Genomic DNA, 23,152 nt, shown 5'->3' on the forward strand with positions numbered 1-23,152 from the left:
TCTTGTGTGGTGAATCCAATGTGAAGTTTTAGTAGAAGTTGTGGAAGAGTGTATCAAAAAGTTCCCGGACTTCGCCAGAGGCTTTAAAGATGACATCTTTAACACTGACTGCGGACTCTCTCTCAATGCAATGTCTGACAGGAGCCTTGTCATGAAGGGTGACAAATGCAAGAGCAGAAAACATTCCAAAGACTGTTTCACAGTTCTGCTTTGCACTAGCTCAACCAGAAAGAAACTAAAGTCCTTGGTGATTAGTAAATGGGCAAAGCCATGTGCATTTAAGAACCTGAAGTCCAAAGACCTCCTCCGCACTTGGAGATTAAACAAATGTGCATGGATGACTGGTGGCATATTTGAGGAGTGGGTAAGGGGTATCAACAGAGAAATGAAAAAACAACGGTCTACTCTACTGACAGTAGACAACTGTCCAGGCTACCCGCAAGTGAATCATCTCCAAAATGTGACACTGAAATTGCTGCCTCCAAACACTATCTCAAAAATCCAACCTCTTGACCAAGGAATCATCAAAACATTTAAAATGCACTACCGAGCTCAGCACCTGTAGTGGGTCATTACTAACACACAAACCTGTAGTCCGCCTGTGGACGCAACTTCACCTGCCGTATTAGTTAATGCTCCAGATACTGTCCTCTGGATCAGCTCTGCTTGGAATAATGTTCAGCCATATTTGTCACAACCCGAAAGCACAATGTTTGGCACCATCAGACAGTCCATCTCCCATGGCAGAATTCGAAGGAGTAGATTTTGAAGTTGTTGCAATGGATGATGAGGTGACAACCTGTAATGAGCGTGACCCAGAAGCATTTTTCCAAGAGATGTTGACAGAAGTACACACCAGCATAAAAGTGCATGAAGCAGATGATTAAGTGGAACAAGTGAGCATGACACAGAAACTGCAAAGACTACAAAAGAGGAGGATGTCAGGCATCTGATAATGCAGATTAAGTCATCTGCTGTGGAAAAATGTCCAGGTATGCTGAGTGGTGTAGCCAGTATTCAAAGTGCGATTTCCACTTACCTTTGTGGTAAGAATAAGAAACAGACCAAAACTGACTGTTTTCAGAACGAACAATTAAACCATGAGAAAACAATAAATGTATTCATTTTGTATGATACTATATGCATGATTTTACTGTGTTTTGATTATATATGATTTTGTATGATATTTTCTAATAAACGCTGTACAACAAAGTAAAGTACATGTACGTATCAGTATAGCAAGCCTAGTTCCTTATGTTAATAAAAACAATGAAAACTCCTACTGCCACAAAACTGCAACACAACTCTGGCCCCAACAAAAAAATTAATTTCTTTTCACCGACTGTGAAATGAGACCACCAGATAAAACAGAAACTTTTATTTCTCTTGTTCAAATAAAATTTTCTGAGAAATTTAAAAAATTCTTGTTTTACCACATGTCCCCGAGGTAACACAGTCGGTACAAATTTAAGGCCTAACGCCAAAACTGACATTTGTTCTTCTGTCAGCAAACATTGAGACAGATTTAAAACTATACTCGGTTCAGTACATACCTTACTTTCTGAACCTTTTGTTAAATTGTTGTCCATGCTTGGTCCCTGTTGAAAGTCTGCCTGGTAACCCCTATCTGAGTTACCGGCATGTGTCCCATAGCTCCTGTTGCGTTTTTGTCCCTGCTGCTGTTGTTGTTGATTGTGGTGTAGCCCCCCCCCCCTGGTTCTGGAATGTCTGCACAAATTCCTCCGGTTATTGTGGACGAGGTAATTTTGGATACTCAATGCTCACATCCGAACGATGCTCCTCCCCAGAAGAAATGAAAGAGGAAGAAGGTGTGCTTTGAAACCTTACACGCTGACGTTTTCCTCGATTTCCAGCTCTCTGATTGGAGGAATATGAAAAGGCAAGTCCCGCCTCATAATCGTTGATATCCCGAATTAACTTAGCTTTCTTTTGTTCAATTAATTCAGCCTCCAAAGTAAACAACCTCTCATTAGTTTTCTCCAGAAAGGCTTTCATATTATTAACATTAGTGGAATTACTTATTGTTTGTGATAACGTAGCCAGTTCTTGTTTTAACCTCTGATGCTTCAATTGATCTCTTTCCAAGAGAATGTGTAACCATTCGGTAACACATTTATGGGCAGACTTAAACCAACAGTCTTTAAATTGTTTATCCAAGGGACAGATCATATCAAAAGGTGTACTAGGGTTTTTTTTTTACAAATCTTAACCCTTTAGGTGTAATGTCCAATTCAATGTACTTCTGCAACCCTAAAATATTAAGATGCACCGTCACAGTCAGTGAAAAGAAATTCATTTTTTGTTGGGGCCAGAGTTGTGTTGCTAGTTCCTTATGTTGACCACCTCCATATGCTGACCAGTTTGTTACAGTCCCTTGGGTGGTCAACTTAGAGGTTCTACTGTATGGTAGTCTAACTATAGGAAAATGTGAATGCCCAGAAACCTACAGTAGCATATTAATTTAGCCAGACACTTTGTAAACACTCTTGGAGCTGCTGACAACAAGAAGGGTAAAGAAGAGAACTGAAAATGCAAACCAGACACTGAAAAATGTATCATATGTAATCATTGAGAACTGGAATGCGATAAACTTTTAAATCCAAAGTTAATAGAAAACAGAGAAGTAGAATGAGAGGCGAGAGACTAGAGAACCTTCTGAATTGCAGGATTTTGATGTAAAGGTTTAGAAAACGAAGGGTCCAGGACAGGTCTTCAGATCCCTTCAAACATTAGCACCTGAAAGACCTTTGAATAAAAGTCTTTTTATACTTGATCTGGAGGAACAGACCAACTCCCTGAGACAGCATTTCACCCAAGACGGGAGAAACATGGAGGTTTTACTGAACGTATGCAGACTAACCCCCTGAAAAGGGAGGAAGGTAATTCTCAAATAATTCTCAGAACCCAAGCGTCTTAAGTTATTTGGTACCACAGAGGGAAGTGAAGATGCAGACTTTGATAAAGCCTTACTGGAATGCCAGGGTGGGGAGGGGAAAACCTTGGCAGGGTATGAAGTCAGCCTGTTTTTTTTTTTATTTTTTTTATAAATATAAAGATGTCCTTGGTTTCAGAAGAACCCCATGCACACGCTTCTTTTTTGAACCTCCCTGACACTGCTTTCTGAAAATCTGTGCCTTGCTGGGATTGTTTAATTCCATTTCCTATCTAGGGAACCTGAACTGGATAGGAATGCTTCTACAATACTTCAACATGGTGGGTTGAAATATTTGGATAATCCCCAGAATAATGCTTCTACAATACTTCGACATGGAGGGATGAAATATTTGGATAATCCCCAAAATAAACTTCCCAGTCATCAAATCTTTAAAGACCTCAGCAGAGAAAGGACAAAATAATGCCTCTCCGTCCAAACAGCATTCAGCTCAGCTTTGATATATTCTAATAAATTCTAAGAATGTAGCCAGGCATATCTAACCACTGACCTTGTGGTAGTTACTCTAGAAACAGCATCAGCAGTGCCATGTGATGATTTCAGAGTGTGCACGGTTATCCGAGACAGATACAAAAGAACTGACATGACCATTTCTGATGGAAGAAGATCAGCAAGTAGCTTTCTCATATTGTCAAAAGAAGCCAGAAGAAATTCAAGACATATCAGCCTGACAATTCACTATCCTGAAGGTTAAGGAGGAAGTAGTGTAAACTTACTTCCCAAACCTATCAAAGGCTTTCTCATCATTTTCAGAAGGAATAGGATTAGCTGCTATAAGGTATGTGTAAAGTCAATGGTCAGGTTAGAAAAATCACAGCAGGGTTTGAAAAAGGAAATTTAAAGGTCTGAGGAACAGTCTCTAAGGTAAACTGCTGATTGCAAGAAAAACATCAACCAAGGCTGGCAAAACAGGAGATACAGTTGTGGGTAGAAGAAAATCCACCTGCAGCACATCATATCTTCGATAGGACTTTAGTATTTCCTTTTGGTCCCACTGAAGTAAGTCCTCCTTTCTGGTGATAGTATTAAAAAAAAAAGAACTCATGTTGGGAATTTGAAGAAAAAAAAAAACTTTCCTCAGAGTCAGATCCCACATGCTGTGGAGTAGTGACTTCAGAAAGTCTACTTCCTGTCTCTCTGACAGGAGTGGAAAATACTTTCCATTTTAAATGGAGTGAACACTCAACGTAAAGACTTTAAATTTACCTTTCGCAAAACTTATCCAATCATCGGTCACGAAAAATGCCTCAATTTGTCCGTCTTTTCTTGGGAAACTAGCCAGAAATAGAATGCACTGAAGAACTGTCCTTTCCCCAGGAATCAAGGTCCCCAGAGCAGCTCCGTAAAGGAATAATGTCTGCTCTTCCTCCAATGCCAACAAGAGTGGCCCCCTTCCTCAAATAGGACAGCTAAGCATCCACAAAGAATGTGCCCATTTCTCAGTCCTTGGCAGCCTCCTGAGGAGCATCACTAGAAGTATCAAAAGAAACTGATCAGTGGTCTGAAGAACCTGATATGGTCAAAGCAGAGTCACTTATTGGTGACTGAGGACTAGAGGAAGCATAAATCAAACAGTCTCTTGTACAACTTTTTTGCGGTGTTGACTGAAGAGGGAACAACCGATGAGCTGGTACCAAGGTCCATTTCTGTACTGTAAAAGGTGGGTAAGCTAAGCATTAGAATAACATTATTCCCTCCTGCCTAAAAAATTAAGTTCCGAGGTAAAATGTTTTAGTGACAAGCACTAAAACCACTAGCTCTTACTCCCAACAAATCTTGACAGCAAAGTTGAACTTACTTTCGTAAAGAATGTTAATATCAGAAGCCATTTGTAGGGTGCTTAACTGCCCAACTCTGAATAAACACTAGCTGACCACTGATCCCTCAAAGCCATAGAAGAGAATCTCTTTTGATGGTAGAAAGTTCTGAGAATCTGATTGCCCTAACCACGGGATTCAGACCACTTCTCGAGCTCTCCAGCAGTTAGGGTGCATCAAGGGTGCCCAATAGCTTTGGAAACTGGTCTTCCGGTCCTTGGCAGGATACCGCACTTACAGCTTACTCTACTGCAAAAGTGATCTAATGTTATGGTAAGCAAACATACTTCCCATCTTACAAGACAAAGCTCATCATTTTCCACCACAGCAGAGTCCCCAGCATACCTCCTTGGGTGGCCCTATGACACTGTCCCTCAGTGTGGTAATTTCAAAGGCTAACCTGGATCAAGTGTACATCTAGCCTATAGTTTCTTGCAAAAGTTTGCACTAAAGCCCATGTCACAACTACACAGAATCATTTACAGAATTTCTACAGGTGGCTAGTGAGATAGCCATCACTTTAGCTGAATGTGCTTTGGGTTTGCTATGCATGTCTGTTGTATTTTTTGAAACAAAACAATATGCACTCCAAAAGCCACTTGGACAGAGTTACCCTGGAAACATTTTGCCCTACTCTGTCAGGAGAAAAAATGTGATCATCTCTCTTGATAGCTTCTGTTGGGAGGGGAAAAAAACAAGTATAATTACAGATATGCAATGTAATAAATACTGACCTTTGTTAAAATACTGGGAAAAAGACAACTAGGAGGGTCAATGGACTGACTGAGTTAACTTCTGTCACAACTTTTACATCAGTGCATAAAGAAATCATATCCCAGCAATTTTACATACGGTGGGCCAGTAAAAAGGGTTTGCAGTTCAAAAACTCTTCTAGTGGAAGTGATTGCTATCAAGAAGAGAGCTTTTCATGGTAAATACTTGAACTCTGCTTTTGCTGAAGGTTCATATGGAACAATAATTTACATTTCCCCATAAAACTAAACACCAAGCAAAAGTGGGGTCATTAAGTGGAGGGCTCAACAGAAAGGTTTTTTCAAGAAACACTTCACAAAGACAGAAATGTTAAGGATGAAGAATATGTGCCCTGGTGAAAATCTGAACCACCAGCTAAGTGGACTTTGACTGCAAAGTCTCACGTCTTCTCAGCTTATCTGCTTTTCCCTTTCAACTCTTTTATATTTGCTCTAGCAATGTACTCAGTTGTAATACTTTCTAAACCTTTTAATTGTTATTTGGCCTATGCTAAAATACTTCTCTCAAATTTTGGAAATTGTACTTTATTTATTTACAGTTTGATTATCGGGGAAGTCCACTGGGCTGAATTGACCCATTTTCAGTGGAGGCCCGGGGAGAAAATCTCCAAGACGCATTATATGATTTAGATACAACTGATGATTAATATTAAAGATAATATTACGTAGAATAGTTACTCATAAATGCATTCAATATCGTGCATAGTTAAATTCATTAAGCTTGAAGGTAGGGATCATACAGTTTCATTTGAGGAAAACGGATATGTGTTAGGTGTGGAAACAGTTTACATACAAACTGTTTAAGAAAATGTAAATATGCTTTACATACACACATCAATAGTAGAATGCTATTTACAATATTTACAAGGTTGGGCTGTGTGAGGGTAGCTGTAGGAGTTGTTGAGAGCTTAGAGAGAGGCTATAAAAATTGTTGAGAGCTTAGATAGGCTCATATGAAGATAACTATGAGAGTTGTAGAGCTTGGGAACCAGAGAGAGAACCCCCTTCGATTAGGTTGGGTGAAGGTAGGTACATTTCCATTTAGTGGACAGGTGTTTGAACAGTTGGGTTTTGAAGTTTTTTGAGTTTGGTATTGTTCTTAGTGTGGAGGGAAGGGAATTCCATTTTTTGACTAGTGAGAAAGATAGTAGAAGTTGGCCAGCAGGACATTTAGGTTTATGGATAGTAATTAATTTCTAATTTTCAGATCTGAGAGCTCGGTTTTATATATAAGGGGGAAGGATGTTAGAACGGGACATTTTGTTGGGTGAAATATGAGCCTATATGCAGTAGTGAGTTGGAGATAGTCTATGTAGTTTGGGAGTTCAAGCCAATTCAGGGATTCTAGGGTTAGGCAGTTATGGGTGGTATTTTTAGACTTGGAGGCAAATTTAGAGATTTTGTTGTAGCAGTTTTCTAGTTTACAGGTGATAGAGGACAGGTTGGTTAGGAGAGGGGCTCCGTATAATAAGGAAGGAAGAAGATAAGTCGAGGCCAGAGTTTGCCTGGTAGTGTTGGAGAGCAAGTGATTATTCCTATACAGCTTACCTAGCTTTTGGTAGGTTTTCTTAATATTTTGTTGAATATGAATATCAAACCTGAGGTGTTCATCTACAGTAATGCCAGCTTGGCAGAGGGGACCACTTCTATAGGTGAGTTGGTTTGACTACAAACTTTGAAGTTTTTTATCGTAGGAGAGGGTCTTTGTGGGAGGGAATAGTAGAATCTTTGATTTATTTGCAGAGAGAGGTGGTTTTGGCACACCCATTTTTCAGTTGTTGAGAAGGCAGTTTGGGTTTTAGTCAGCAATTCAGAGAGGTTTGACGCAGAGCAGACTAAGACTGAATCATCTGCGTATTGGATGATATTAGCATCAAGAATAGCAGTGTGAAAGTTATTGATGAAGATGTTAAAAAGCAATGAATCAAGGATGGATCCTTGTGGTATGCCAGTTGGGGTAGGTAGGAAGGAAGAGATGAAGTTCTTCCGTTTGACTGTCTGTGATACGTCTGATACATAGCTGGAAAACCAGGATAAAGCATTTTAGGTTCATAGGTTCATACTAGGCTATCTGCCCTAGGGTATTTATAAGCCTAGCCAGAGTGTGTTTGGCTTTCGCCACCCATTTTAAATTAATTTTGCTATGCCCTTTTTCGAGGTTAGTATACTGTGCATCTGTCTAACAGTGACACAGAAGTGATACCCGGGGTAAACCTATGATCTCCCATCCACTCATCAAGATTCCTCTTGAACAGAGTCAATGAGGGACTTTGCCTAACCTGGACTGGGATTTTATTCCAGAGTGAAGGGAGCCTCTGGGTTATGAATCCGTCCCTCCAGCATGTCCTATTTATTTCAGTGCTGAGGTTCAAGTCTCTCGAGCGCGTAGCTCGATGGGATTTGGATTTTCTGAGGTGCAGCATGTCCATTAATTCCGGGTTGGACATGGCTTTATACGTTAGGCACAGTTCGCCTCTGAGCAGGTGGTATGCCACTGAGTAGAGCTGGAGTTTCTTTAACTGGGCAGCATATGGCATCTGTTTGAGCCCTTTGATCCTCTTGGTGAGGTACTTTTGGGGTCTTTCCAGTTGCTGCAGGTGTCTGATAAAGTACATCCCAAAAGGGGCATTGTACTCAATTATGGGCCTGATGAGGGATGAGTAAAGAGGCACGATGAACTCCCCTGATCTAGACGTGAATCCCTTCATGATTAGGTGGGCTATATAAAATGTTTTTCTAACCACTTTGGCCATGTGGTTGTCAAATGAGAGATTGCTATCAACTTGGGTCCCCAGGTCCCTAATTACTTCTTCTGTACTTAATGGATTACCACCTATGTGGTAATTTGTGGGCACTTTGTTTTTGCCAAAGGGGATGACTATACACTTTTTGGCATTTAGCATGAGGCCATGGCTTTGGCACCAGTTGTCTGTTTCTATAAGGCCCTTTTGGAGGATGCTTGTGTCGGCTGGCAAGTCGATTATGGCGCCCAGTTTGCAGTCATCTGCGAACTTGGTCAGCCACAGTCCTTCCGTGTTGGCCTGTACCTCCGAGAAATATATACCGAACAAGAAAGGTCCCAGGACTGAGCCTTGTGGGATGCCACTTGTAACCGGTTTGGAGTCTGACATAGTTCCATCAATTCTAACCATGTGGGTTCTGTCCTTGAGCCAGTTTGCAACCCATCTAGTGATACAGGGGTTTATATTTAAGCTGGTGAGCTTATCTATAATGCCCGAGTGGGGTATTGTATCGAAGGCTTTTGCGAGGTCCAGGTAGGCTGTGTGGACCACCTTCCCCTCGTCAATGGCCTTGGTGACTGTTTCAAAGAAATCAATCAGGTTTAAGAGTTGTGAGAGATTAAGGTTTGAGAGATGACAGAGAAGATGCTTGTGGGAAACAGTATCAAAGACTTTAGATAGATCGAGTAAAACAGTAGAAACTAAGTGTCCTGAATCTCAGGCTTGATTGACAGTTTCTTCTAGGAAAGACAGTAGAGCGGTTACTGTGCTATGGCCTGGATGGAACACAAGCTGGGTAGGAGTGAGAAGATGGTTTTGGGTCAGGAAAGGCATAAGTTGGAGGTGGATGCATTTTTCTAGGATTTTGGAGACTGGTGAGAGCAAAGCAATGGGGCGAAAGTTTGAGATACTGGTATTTTGCCTCCTTTATGAAGAGGAAGAATATAAGTTGAATGCCAGAGTTTGCGGAAGTATGGCTTTTATGGATCAGTTAATAATAATGCTTATTGGGAGAGCAATGCCATCAGCAGCACATTTTAGGAAGGAAGAAGGAATATTGTCGGGAACGTTAGAGCAAGATTTAAGTTTGGACAAAAGTTTTTTTATAAAGTTAGTGGAGATGGGTTTGAGTTCAAACAAATGAGGTGAGTTAGAAGGGGGAGTGTGTAGAGCAGTTGGGTTATTATTGGGAAATGTCTTGGTGAGGGTAGTAATAGTTTCTATGAAAAATGAGTTAAATTCAGAGCCTAATTCGAGGTCAGATTTACTTGGGTCAGGACAGCGATTATTCATGTAGCCTGGATTGAGGAGTGAGTTTACTGGGATCCAGAATTTTTGGGGGGTTTTATTGTTATTGGACTGAAGTTTGATATAGTAGGATTTTTTCTCTTTGAGGATTAGTCGTTTTGAACAGTTGCGGAGCTCTTTATATTGGAGCAAGACATTGGCCAGTTTATTGTTTTGGTAAAGTTTCCATAGTTTGTTTCTGTGGTGCATAATCTGTTTTGTCTCTTTGGATAGCCAAGGAGCAGTTTTAGTTTTTATCCTTTTGTTTCTTAGTGGGATTAGTGAGTTTAAAGTATCACGCAAGGCAGAGTTGAAGTATTCTATAACCATTGTCAAGAGGAAGGATGTTTAGAATTTGCCAGTTCATTTCTTTGAAAGTATTTGAGAAAGTAGTTGGGTTGAAGCTACTGAGGTTATGAGTTTGAATGTATTGATGCTGGTGTGGGGAGGAACTAGTTGAGCGATGCATAAAGGCTGGGAGGTGGTCACTAAAGGTATCAGGAATTGTGCCAGAATTGGTTATTTTATTTGGATCTATGACTAGGATCCAATCTATAGTGGATCCGGAAGGGTTTATTTTGTTAGGTCGAGTGATGGAGAGGATTATTTGAGTGAAGTTATAGAGGTCAACGGATAGGGAGGGACAGGGGCAACTGATTTTATTCCAGTCAATATTCACATCACCAAGGATATAAGTTACATAGTTAATTTCAGTAGAGGCCCATAGGAGAATATTTTCGAGTGTAGAGATATTGTTACCAAGTGAGATATACAAGGCAATGATGCAGATATTTTTATGTTTATTTAGTTTTAGAATTCCAGCAGTTAGTTCAGTGTTCTGGAATTGGAATTTGGGGGGGGGGGGGGGTTAAGGTAAGAAGGTTGGAGTAGACTAGGGCAGTGTCTCCACCTTTATTTAGTCGGTCATTTCTGAGACAATGAAATCCTGGGGGCAGAATCTCAGAGTTGGAGATAAAAGGCTTGAGCCAGGTTTCGGAGATGGCTAAAATATCTGGTTGGTTATTGCTTAACCAAGCTTGAAATTGGTGTACTTTGTTGTTTAGACTTTGTGCACTAATTGTAAAAATATTTAGGGTGTTGAGATAGGAGGAAGAGGGTAAGGTATGAGTGTTGTTAATAAAGAATGTAAGACCAGGGTTAGGATGGATATCACCAGCTTGGACTAGGTTGTGGAAGGAGATATCCTTTAGCCATATTGGTCTGCCAGGCATGAATTTTGGTAGATTGGAGAAGGCGACAGTGTCTTGACTTTACAGGAGAAGAGTTTAGGGTGAAATAGGTGCAGAGGGTTGGGCTGAATGAGAGAAGAGGAGAAAGAGTGAAAATGGGAGTAAGAACGAGGGAGAAGGTGGGTTTGTAGGTGGTATTGGACAAGCATAGGTGGAATATGAAGTAGCACAGTATAAGGGAAGTAGGAACATAAAGAGGAGGCTGGGGGACTTGAGGGTGTGATAACTTCAGGAGAGCATGTTAGAGAAGAGAGAGAGTGGTATGAGTGGTTAGGGAAACAGAAAGTTATGAAGAAGAAAGGGTTTAAAAAGTGATGGAGGTATTCTAGAGATTTAAGGAAAGAGGAAGGGACTATAATTATTGGGTGGAGTACAGATTACAGAGTTTAAAAAAGATGGCTATAGGTCGGAGGAGTAATGAGGGGGAGCTGGTATTGGGTAATTAGGCTGAGAGGGTGGGATAAAATAGGAATAAAGCTAGGAGTACTGGGGGCAGGTGAGAATTGGTGGCAGGGTAGGGGAGCGGAGTGAGCCCGTAGGGCGAATGGAGCGGGAACGAACACTAGAGGCGAGTATGGCAGAAAAAGTATCAGCAAAGAGCAGTTTAAAGGCTGTAGTTGGAAGGTATGAGCTAAATATTTCCAGCCAGAAAATGAAGGCTGCCTTTACAGAGGGTGGTTTAGTGGTGGTGGGGGGGTATTTACAGTCTAAGGATATTAACCCACAACCAACTGTTTGTGAAAAAATAAAACTTGAGATTATAAAGAGCATCTAGAATTTATATTGGTAGATGCTGCCACCTAATGGCAGAAGGAGAAAGCAAACAGCAGGGATAGTTGGACCAGTCTTCAGTTTAAATATATTCTAGGGTAGTGATAATAGGAGGGGGGAGAGGGCAAACAGTCTGAGGTAGGCTACTAGAACACGCCCATGGGAGGGCAACTCTATAGATAGCACATAAAGTCTACATTTAATTAGTGTTAAGCAACATACATTTACACAATCTTGTTGGGAGGGGGGGGGTCTTCTCAGTAGTATTTTTCTAAGTACCAGGCAAGCTGGCCAATTCAGGGTGTCTTCAGGTGATTTTGTTTTTAAAGCAGGGAGGGAGTATCCGGAACGGACTACTGTAGAGGACAGGGAGACAACACTGAGTTAGTTAATATTGCAGATGTAGAGGGGAAAGGTAGCAGGTAAGGGATGTTTAGAGAAGAAGGGAGGGTGTAACAAAGCACAGTAGTAGAGACAGGCTATGGTTAGATAAGGCTGGAGCAAGTATGTAGAGGAAGATTAGGTTTAGGGGATTAACAATGGAAAGCAGCAGACATTATGCTACAAACAATACCAGTTAAGCAATATAGGCTCCATTAAATAGAACAAAATATTCATTCAGCAGTTCAGCATGCCATCAGTGATCCCAGTCCGTTTGCAACTACAGGTTATACAGCAGTAGAGCCAAATATAAGCAGCAGAAAGCAAGGGGTAAATGATAAAAGTAATACTATAAAATCTCTGAACAGTGCAATATATAGTGCTCAACAGACAAACACAGTAAACTATGATATGTTCATGCTGTGCAATAACTTGTGCTGACCAGTTTTCAGAATAAAAAAGCCGTGTGGTGCCCTTAGAGAGACAAATGGAAGAAAAATAGCTAAGTCAGTAATTAAGCTAAAGGCTCTAGTAGGACCAGTGATCCACCTTAAAAGAGAAATAAAGGCCTTCAACGATATACGTTCAAATGGCGTAGCAGACTAAGCCAGCAAAGTGGAAAAGTCGAGCCCTGTATACTCAGACTGGCGAAAACAGAGAGAGACCCACTCGTCTCAAAAAGTATCTTACAGCTGCTAAGCCGGTAATTAGTCTAAGCAAACTGCAAATGACACTGTACAAAGCAAGCAGTCAAACAGTACAGTATATAGGGCAAAAAGGTCCACAAAACCATGTAGAAAATGTGCGGAGCCCTTATAGTTACAAATGGAAAGAAAAATGGCTGCTAAACCTGATTTTAAGTGGAAGGCGTGAAGGGGGATTGTTATTCCACCTTAAGAGGCTATCCATCATTCAGCGATGCACTTTGGTTGGCGTCCTTTTTAACAGATCATTACACCAGGTTTCTGGTCATGACAAGCCAGCAGTATTCAATCAAGCCCTTTGTACCCAAACTAAATTAACGCAGCATTAGTCAGTGTAGAAAAGAGCCCCACTCATACCAAAAGCAGCTTGCAGAGGTCAAAAAACACATGTAGGTCACAGATAAATGAAGCCGTCAGCACGAGTCCAACAATAACATTACAACACAGTTACAAACATTGCACTGGAGTGATAGCCATCAGCACAAGGCCATCTATAACCCTAAAACACAGCTACAAGTAAAAATGTGGAGTTTAGTACAATAGTTGCTTAGAGGCTTGCAAATGATAGATATGCTGAAAAGACCTACCAGGAGGCGAAAACAAGCAGCCTAAACCACAGGACCAGCACAGAGGAGCTGTGGATGCTCAGGACAGGATTTAAAAATGGCACCACAGTCCGTGGGAGATATAAGTAAACTCCAGGAGGAAACTAGCTACGGGGAAGGGGATAGGTGGAAGGAAGGTGGTTGGACTAGAGGGGTAGAAAGTAGGAGGGACAAACGGGGTGGAAAGTTGGTAGGAAGAAAAGTTCTAGGAGGGGGGAGGGCTTAATAGAGGTGAGTATGGCAGAAAAAGTATCAAAGAGCAGTTTAAAGACTGTAGTTGGAAGGTATGAGCTAAATATTTCCAGCCAGAAAATGAAGGCTGCCTTTACAGAGGGTGGTTTAGCCGGGGGGGGGGGGATATTTACAGTCTAAGGATATTAACCTACAACTTAACTGTTAATTTACCTATACATGTAGCGCTGTGTACAGTTTTTAGTACTATATTTCTGTGACCTTACTTTAATATTGTCTAAATATCATAATTACTCTTATTATTTCTGGAGCTTTTCTCCTCAGGTCTCCTCTGAAAATGGGCCCTGGCTCAGTTGGACTAACCTGGTTAACAAATGTAAACAAATATATTAAAGTAACTAGAACCCTTACCATAGATAATGGACAAAACCTGTAGTACAAAAGTAATCGGGACAGAGTGTGTTTATTCCTCGGGCTAGTTACCCTAACAGAAAACTTTGTCCAACTGTTTAAACAGGTTTTTCTAGCTAACGATGTCTGGAGAATACAATACGTCCTTGGGCAATTTGGGGAAGTGAAGAAACCATGTGAGGCAGTGAAGGCCTGAGAAGGGTTTCCGAATGCATGAGGTACCAATCCCTTGAGAAGTCTCAAGAAGAGAGGCTTCTGTAATAAATCAGACTGCAGTAGAAATAATAAACTCTGGCTGGGCCAAAAGGGGGGCTAAGAGAATGACCTTAGAGTTGCTCTGTTTTATTTTCTGTGAAAACTTCATGACTAACTAAATAGAGGGAAGGAACACAGAAGATTAAGCAGACATTTCTTTGCCAGTGTATCCTGGGATGGCTGCCCTCGGGGGGAGGGGAGATGAAACACAGCTGCTGCATTTGATGTTTGTTGGGGAGACAAAGAGGTTGTAGCAAGGTTACAGAGAAATGTGTTTACTGTTGACCTGAAACCTCTTTACCAGAGAATTCAAGGCATTCAGGAAACCCTGCTCAGGCCTTAATCAACTCACATGATTTCTCCAGTTCCCCTAATGGTCCAGGGATCCACTGTATTCTCATGAAGCAACAGGTGGCAATGGCTGAGATTGTTCTCCTGTGATATGACCGCTTCAGGAATAGGCACTATGAGAAAGAGGTGAAATGGCATGGCCCATTCCTACATTAACAATGCCTCTTCACAGGAAGGGCAACAGCAAGCCATGCCCTGTTAGTTAATGTACCAAACTATGGTCATACTCTCCACATGAATAGTGATCACGCCCTGAAGAAGGATGCCCTGTAAGGCCTGCAAAGTAAAACTATCTTCAACCCTAAGCTGCTAAAGTGCAATGAGGCCTCTTATTGTGGCAAAGTCCCTTGCCATACAGTGCTCCACCACCTTAAGGCATGGGACAAACTGCTTACCCAATGTAGAGTCAGCACAGGCAGAACATCAGGTTGAAAAAACTCTAGGAGCAGCCAGTGAACCATTTGTGCCAAAGTTTGTAGTCACTTCAAAGGAGGGGGAATGAGACTTCAATCTAGGCAACCTAGGAGAGGTTTTAGGGGAAGAATCATTGGCCCTTTTTTCTTCTCTCCTAGTCATACTTTAAGGGGGCAGGATAAGTCAACCTGAGTCCCTTTAAGTGGAGTTGTTTTTTTGCACCTCCAGGGTTCTGGTACCAAACGTCTTGGAGTTAGCACGAGGGAGTCCAGACGTTAAACCTTTAGTATGACTTTCCTAGGAGGGGAAGTGTCATGAGGGGATTCAGTGACCACACTTCAAAAACATCTTCTAAAACCTGAAGTCTTGTGTATAGCTATCATGAAGGTACAGTTACAAAGCTAACAGCAAATTTATGACCACACTAAATAAACTCAGTGGGGGGGGGGGGGGGGGGGCAAAACAGAAACCAGCCAAACATATTATCAAAATCCAAACCCCCATCAAAAAATTTAAATTAGCACTTCACTTCATACTACTGCCTAAACATCTTATCACCACAAAATGGTGGCAGGAGCACATAAGGGTAGTACGAGTTGCTAACAGCTAAACTCAACAGGAGCAAAATCTCACTGAAAAAACTGAGAGGAGCTAAATATAACCTAAGAAAATAACTGCAAGTGGTTAAGAAAAAAATTGCTAAAAGACATGGAAAAAATGTGAAAATATATACCTTGAGTCTGGGAGTGTCAAAGATGTAACCCTACCAGAGGGCTGACAACCTGACCAAATAAGGGGCCAAAACAAACTTAGATGTAAAAAAAAAAAATAGTTACACTGTTTTTGGGGACAAGCAGGACATGGGAATTCATACTTGTTGGGGAATTGAATAAAAGGTGGCAAAGCAGTCCTAGACTATTTTAGTGGATAAGGGGGGATTGTGCAGCAAGCCTGAAAGAAAAGACAAAACTCTGAGGGCAAAAGGAATGAAAGGCTTTAATGAAGAGACTTCTGACTGTGTCCTTGTCCACTGCAATTATGTGTATACTGAAATCCACAATTTTCTGCTAAAAGAATATTAAATATCAGCCAATCAATTATTTATGCCTCATACAGGACAAAAGCTAGTGTACCCCATAAGACTCAAAATCCCTTCTGCAGAAAAATCATTCCACCATCAAACATGCATACAGAACATGACTTTCTAAACAGCTGCTATTATGAGACTATCTCAATTTCCAGACAATTACATTCAGATAATGCACAGCTACAAGTTTTTTACTAAAACAAACTGTCAAAAGATTTTGTAAACCAGAAAAGAAGTTCAGATCTTCAGCATGTTGCCATAACCTAAATTACCAAGAGCAACTACAGTTTAGTGAATTTTCTCAATGCTTGCAGAATTAATCTTACCTTGTGTTCCAGCAATATGCAGGTCAGAACCTGCAAACAGGCATCCACTCCAAGCAACTCTAGTGGAAGGTGCAAAGGGAAGTCTACTAAAATAAATCGTGAGGGGTCTGGGAGAGCAAAAGTGAGGGCAGGCTGGAGCTCCTGTGGCAGCACTTCCACATCAACCCGCTTGAGTCCGGAAACTGGAACTGGGGAGCGCAGCAAACGGTATATCCATGCTTCAATCTCACGGAGGTCATGCAAGAGAACACTAGATTTTTCTTCCACAGAAAGAGATCCAGTAAATACTCTCCACATAGTGTCCCTAAAAGGAACAAAAATATGACAGTTAAATTTCAGTGACAAAAATAAAACAAGAAATTCTACCGCCCAAGTGCTACTTTTGCTGCTTATCAGCAATCCTTCCCTCCTATCTACAGACACAAACCAGTAGCTTTCTTCCTCCACTGTGTGGACAACGCTTTCCTGTACATAGAATACCTATACAGAAGCAAGAGGATTTGTCTCAAATTAATGTGCTAAGCCTACTGATACTGAAATGCATACATTCTACAAAAAGATCTGCAGCTCCCTCTAGTGTAGGGCAGCTGAAACAGAACAGTACAGTACAGCACTGGGTTCAATCATAATCAACATTTTCTTTTTAATTACTTACAATGCTTCTCCATGGGGGCTGTTGCATGCAAACTTTCCTTTAAAATGTTCCTTTACTTTTTCTGTCATCTTATGCACCATGACATGCAGTGCCTCTAGTGCAGCACCACGTGTTCCTCCCAGTCACGCCCGTTACACGATAAGTTGTTCAAAGTCACACCACTAAAACATTCACTAAACTCTATGTTCGGTGACATCAACTTAGGGACAGAGTGGAGTGCATTTACAGACTTTAATGGGCACACCACATAAAATGTGAAGGGGACCTGTCCATTCAAGTCTACAGGTACACCTCTACACCATCCCTCAAGTGATGGCACCAAGAGATATGGTTGAATTATGTTAGTATAAACTTTTTTTTTTTTTTTTTTTTTTTTATTAAGAAGCCACCAAAATAAAACTGGTACAATGGAGTGAAAAAATGTATCATGGCACGTAAGTTACCAAGTGTGGGGATGTATACTTAAACCTGGAACAGAACACTAAGTACACCACATTCCTCAAAGCTGTCGATCGCACTTCACAAATTTGTGAAACAGAACTTAAACTTATGCAAATAAACCCCCCAAAAAACAATATGCGGAATCACTGAAAAGCTACGTGTCAAACTGGGGTTCACACACTGTACACGTAAAGTTTAATGTGTTGATCTAGGTAAGGCCTTTTTTTTTTTTCCTCTCTCCGCTACCCTCTGAAGAACATTCCTTGCCAAAAAAAATAATTTGTCTTTACAGTTTTATGTATAACTACATTTTTTTGTACTGGCTGTAAGCATTGAAAGCCACAGAGAGGCAAAAGAAAGTAGAATGGTTTAAGAACAGACCATAACAGTAGATGTCCTATTTATCACTGTTGCGGTATTCATCACAGGTGGGTTTTGCTAGTTGATGTCCAGTTGGTGCACCAAAGCTTTACCTTCGCATGACCTACATTTGGGTGATGATCTCAGCTCATACACATCTAGATATAAAAGCAGACATACGTATGACATCCTCATACTAACTTCCAAGCTAGCATCAGCCTGAAGACCAAGGAAGAAAAAGGTCAGCTAGGAGGGGCTTAGACTGAACAGGGTAAACAAAATAAGATCCTGTAGTGTAGAATGTGTTTGTGTGTGTAGGAAAGGCAAACTGTTAATGCCAATGACACATGGAGGAGTAAAGAAAGGTGGAAGGGTAGGAATACTGCAACAGTGATTAGTAGGACATCTACTGTTTTGGTAAGTTCTTACACAACTGTGCTATGTCTTGACTGATTCACTGCTGAAGTATTCTTAACAGATGGGCGATTCCTACAGCTGTGGAGAAAAAGGGTGGTAGGTTAACAGCAACCAGAAGGAAGAGAGTCCAGGAGACCAGACAGAATGGTTGTGGCAAGTACAGTCCTGGACCTTCAGATAGCATCCAACCTGTAGTGTTTTGTGAAGGTGTGAACAGAAAACCAGATGGCTGCTTCTGAAATGGACCTGGTGTCAATACCTTTGTAGAAAAGCACCTGAGGATGTTACTGCTCGAGTGGAGTGGACTTTTGAGAAGTAAAGTAGTGTCTTTCCATGGTGAGAATAGCAGAAGAAATAGACTGAGATCTAGGAGGCAACAGATTGCTTGGAAACTGGTTGGCTTAACTCGATTCCATGAAGGAAAAAGTTGATTTGTTTTTCTGATGTCCTCAGTTTTATCCAGGTAAAAACTAAGCTGTCTATGAATGCCTAAAGAGTGCAGTATTTTTTTCCCCTCTATTTTGGGGATTAGGGAAGACGTTACAAAGGTTGATAGCTTGATTGGGCGCAAGTGTAAAGGAACTTCTCCATCCATATGGATGAGACGGAATCTGTCCAAGCTGGAGGTGTCAGGGTCCTTGTTCAGAACAGGGGAAATAGGTGGTTTTCAGGAGAAACAAAGAGGCCCACCTGAGGGGGACCTCCATCTGAGACTGATGGTTTTGAAAACCTCTTGTGTTCAATGACCATTCCTGGGGATGTTCCAAGTCCCTGCTTAGAGAACCTGCCAACACACAGTCCTGGACATAGTACTCACTAACATGGGAGAGTACTGCAGCCACCCCCCTACACACACTGTGTTGTACTCCCTGGTAAGATCAGACCATAAATCAGTTTCATTTGATGTAATTATAAGACCATACATGTCATATCAAGCTCAAAAAATGCTCAAGAATTTTTCAAAAGACAAATTACTTCCTAAGTGATGGCATACGAAGTTTCAATGCCCCCTCGCATGCAGATAACCATGGACTGGTATGCAGAGGTGTACAACAATGCCCTGTACAACCACTTAGGCAGTTGTATAGAATCATCTGAACCTGATCAAATTAAAACCTGGTCTTGCCAAAAAAACAAGCCACCCTGGTGGAACCCTAGTATAAATAGGCTACATAACAACAGAAAAACTAATGTCCAAGAACAAGAGGGAAGCGGCTCAGCAGAAGAAGAAATCCCTCTCTAGCTTAAACAAACAAATTAGAGGTCTTGTCAAATCCTCCAAAGCTAATTATGCAGTAAAAATAGCCTCCCGAGCTAAAGATAATCACTAGGCATTCTTTAACTACATCTGAAATCTAAAAGGGAATACACACTATGTGCTGAACTGGTCATGGATGGCATCACCCATACTCAATCCTCCATAACAGCCAACCTGCTAGCTAACAGATTTGGAGCAAACATCACCCCCATATCCACTCCAGTCACCTCCCCCCCAAAGTATACTTGCCACCTGTTCTGTGCTGGGCCCCTTATTGTTTGGAATTTATTGCTCAGAAGTTCAGGCAATCTTGGACAGCCTGTGACTAACCAAGTTTGCTGACAACTGCAAAATGGGAGCAATCGTCGAGTCCTCCAACGATGTTAACATACTGCAGGCAGGGTTAATGCAGACAGATGATGGGTTCCAAAGCCATGTATTAAAGCTAAATGCAAAAAAAAAAAAAAAAAAAAAAAAGAAGAAAGCATTATTCCCTTTGGGAAAGCTGCCATCTCTATTTATAGACAGCAGCCCCCTAACAGTAGACTCAGTGGTACATGATCTGGGTACTTAGGTTGATAGCAATCTCAACTTTGACAATCGCATATCCACAGTAGTAAGGAAATCCTTCGAAGTGGCATACGGGGTCTATATTAGAAGATTGAACTTTCAAAAGTTCAACACCATATGATCAAACTTTTGAAAGTTTTAACAGAGATCTCCGTACAGCACGGAATGGGAAGATTTCCCTTTTCTGCACTGTAGTGCGATCTCGGAGTTGGTATATTTAAGGTGTGGGGGGTGCAGGGGGCTTGCCCCCATGCTTAAAATGTTCAAGTAGATTGTGTAGTTTTTTTTTTTTTATTAGATGTTCAAACATTTAAAAGTTCGATCATATGGTGTCGACCATATGACGGTTGAACTCCTGAAAGTTCGATCATCTAATACAGACCCTGGCATATCCTATAAGTGAAGGCATCGCATCTAGGTCTAAGGAGGTTATAATTCCCTTATATTCTGCGCTCATCAGACCAATAACTGAGCACAATGCTCCCTTCTGCATGCATTTCACCAGACACCTGCAACAACTGGAGTGACCACAGGGGTTTCTCAACAAATTACAGGGTACACAAAACAAGTCTTGCATGGAAAGTCTGAAAGCCCTGTCACTGTATTCTGTCTTCTACAGGTTGCTAAGGGGCGACTTGTGCCTGGCTGCTTACAGGGTAGTCAGACCCAGCCCTGATGTAAATGCCACACATTCATAAATCAAATTGCACAACAGTTACTCGCTCCATGGATCTTAACCTAGCCTCCAACATAAACAGGTCATGCTATAGAGATAGAAAAATCTCCCAGAGACTGCCAATTCTCCGGAACAAGCTTCCAATTTATGTGAAACACAGCCCCTGCCTGACACTCCTCAAACACAACCTAGATCAATGAATGGGTGCCAGCAAATTCACTTCAGAGGTAGCACCAATTTCACTCTGGGACAGAGGAAGTTGGTATTAACTACCACAGACCCTTACTTCTGTGAACTTCATTCACCTAACCACCAACAATTGGGGCAACTTGGGATAAATATGGCTAGGCATGTAAGGGCTCTAGGGCCATTAACCTAGTAATCTTGTATGAATCTATGAACATGCTGTTGGGTGGAAACATATCTGGCTGAGAGAACCAGATTTGTTTCAGAGGCTAGACACCAGATCATCAGTGCTAGCCTCCACAAAGAGTAGGATCTTGTACCTCCATTTGTGTATCACATTACTGTGGTGTGTGTGTACCAAAAGAGTGCCTGGTTTCCAATGATGGGAGAAGGTCTTGAAGAAGTGCCCTCATTTCTTTCAAGTTGATGTATTCCTTTACTACATGGCCTGGCCACTCCTCCTGTACTCTATGGTTCTCTGTCTAAGCCCCCACATCATGGATGAGGCATCTGTAAACAGGACTTGATTGTGCGGGGCTAGAATGAATGGAAGACCACACCTGAGCGCAACTTGGTTGTTTCACCAAATAAGTTTCTTCTTGATACATGGAAGAAAGGGAATGTTGGCATCAAAAGGGTGATGGTGCTGACACCACACTGATTTCAGAGACCACTGTATTTTTTTCATGTGTAAATTGGGCAATGGGTAACAAAGGGATGGTGGCAACTGCGAGTCCCAAGAGCTCGTCTGGCTAAGCAGTGATGCTGTGCAGAAAAGAAAAGAAACTTGTTGGCTAGAGGTGAATTCCTCTTGAGGAATGGAGGTAGGCATGGAAGACGTGTCTGGACAGCATTCAACGAATGTCAGATGCTGGGAAGGTGTGAGCCCGGATTTTTCTGTAGTTGACAGTGAACCACAGTAGGGTCGAAAGTTAAATTATGTAATGAAAGTGCTTTAAAAGAAAGAATGTCCCTGGATACAGATAGGAGTAGAAGGTCATCCAGGTATAAGAAAAGTTTAATGCCCTGAATGTGACAAAGTAAATACTGGGGCCAGGCACTTTGTGGACACCCTTAGAGCCAAGGATGGGAATATGAAGGCAAGCATCTATAAAGTCTAAGGATACCATGAAAGTTTGTGGCGGTAGAAAATGTAGAGAAGTTTGTATGCACAGTATTTTAAAGGAAGGTACTCTCAAGAAAAAGTGTTTAACCTGTAAAGACCAAGAAAGTACAGTTTTGTACCTACCATAAATGTAGATGTTCGAGGATCCCCATTGCTGCAGTCCTTACTATTGGGTATAGTCCGCGTCCAGTCGGCCCGAATACCAGAGTATAAGGCTGACGTCGGTCAGGGCGCATTAGACTGACGTCAGTACGTCAGGGTACTAATGCGCATGACCGACGTCATATCCTCAGTCTTTTCTTGCCCCAGATGTCAGAAGACCCTAAAAAGACAAGGCCCAAAATACCTGCACCAAAAATATGTACAATATATACAAGAATATATACAAAAATATAAGCATGTAACCTCACCTACACAACCACCCCTAAACACAGAGGGGAAGGAGGGAGGGTAAATTGGACTGCAGCAATGGGGATCCTCGAACATCTACATTTATGGTAGGTACAAAACTGTACTATGTTCTTCGTTCCCCATTGCTGCAGTCCTTACTATTGGGTAGAATCCCAAAGCAGAGGTAAGGGAGGCTGGCAAATCATAAAGAAGCAGGAGCTGACAACATGCCTTGCAAAACAGCTGTGGCAAAACCAGCCCTAGACTTAGAGTAGATAGGAAGGTGATAATGCTTAGAGAAAGTATGCACTGAACTCCAAGTAGCTGCTTCCAAAATATCCTTAGTTGCCACCCCTTAGAAATGCTGTTGAAGTGGCAGTAGCCCTAGTGGAATGAGGCCTAATCCCAGCTGGAATCTCCTTGCCATGATGGGAATAACAAAATGCAATGCAAAAGCCAATCCACCTAGAAATAGTTTGTTTTGACACAGGCTTGCCCTGTGAACTCAAAGCAAAAGAAACAAACAACTGCTGAGACTGCCTGAAATCCTTAGTCCTGCTTAAATAATAACGCAATTGCCTGTGTACATCTAAAGTGTGCAAAATCTTTTCCCCTTTATTTTGGGGGTTTGCATAAAAAGTAGGCAAATGAATAGTTTGGTTTAAAGCCACACTAGAAACCACCTTAGGCATAAAGGAAGGATTAGTACGTAATGATACCCTATCCTTATGGAA

At 41.5% G+C, this 23,152-nt stretch overlaps 1 protein-coding gene across 1 annotated transcript in view; it reads right to left on the minus strand.

Moving 5' to 3' along the window:
• MADD (MAP kinase activating death domain) overlaps positions 1-23,152 on the minus strand; it is a 2,427,721-nt gene that overhangs the window by 1,727,779 nt on the left and 676,790 nt on the right. Inside the window, exon 5 of the mRNA XM_044082094.1 lies at positions 16,340-16,643. Coding sequence (XP_043938029.1) covers positions 16,340-16,643 — 304 coding nt within the window. The remainder of the gene's footprint in view (positions 1-16,339; positions 16,644-23,152) is intronic.

Source organism: Protopterus annectens, chromosome 9.part0 (genome assembly GCF_019279795.1).
Source record: "Protopterus annectens isolate FY-2018-M chromosome 9.part0, PAN1.0, whole genome shotgun sequence".
NCBI lineage: Eukaryota > Metazoa > Chordata > Ceratodontiformes > Protopteridae > Protopterus > Protopterus annectens.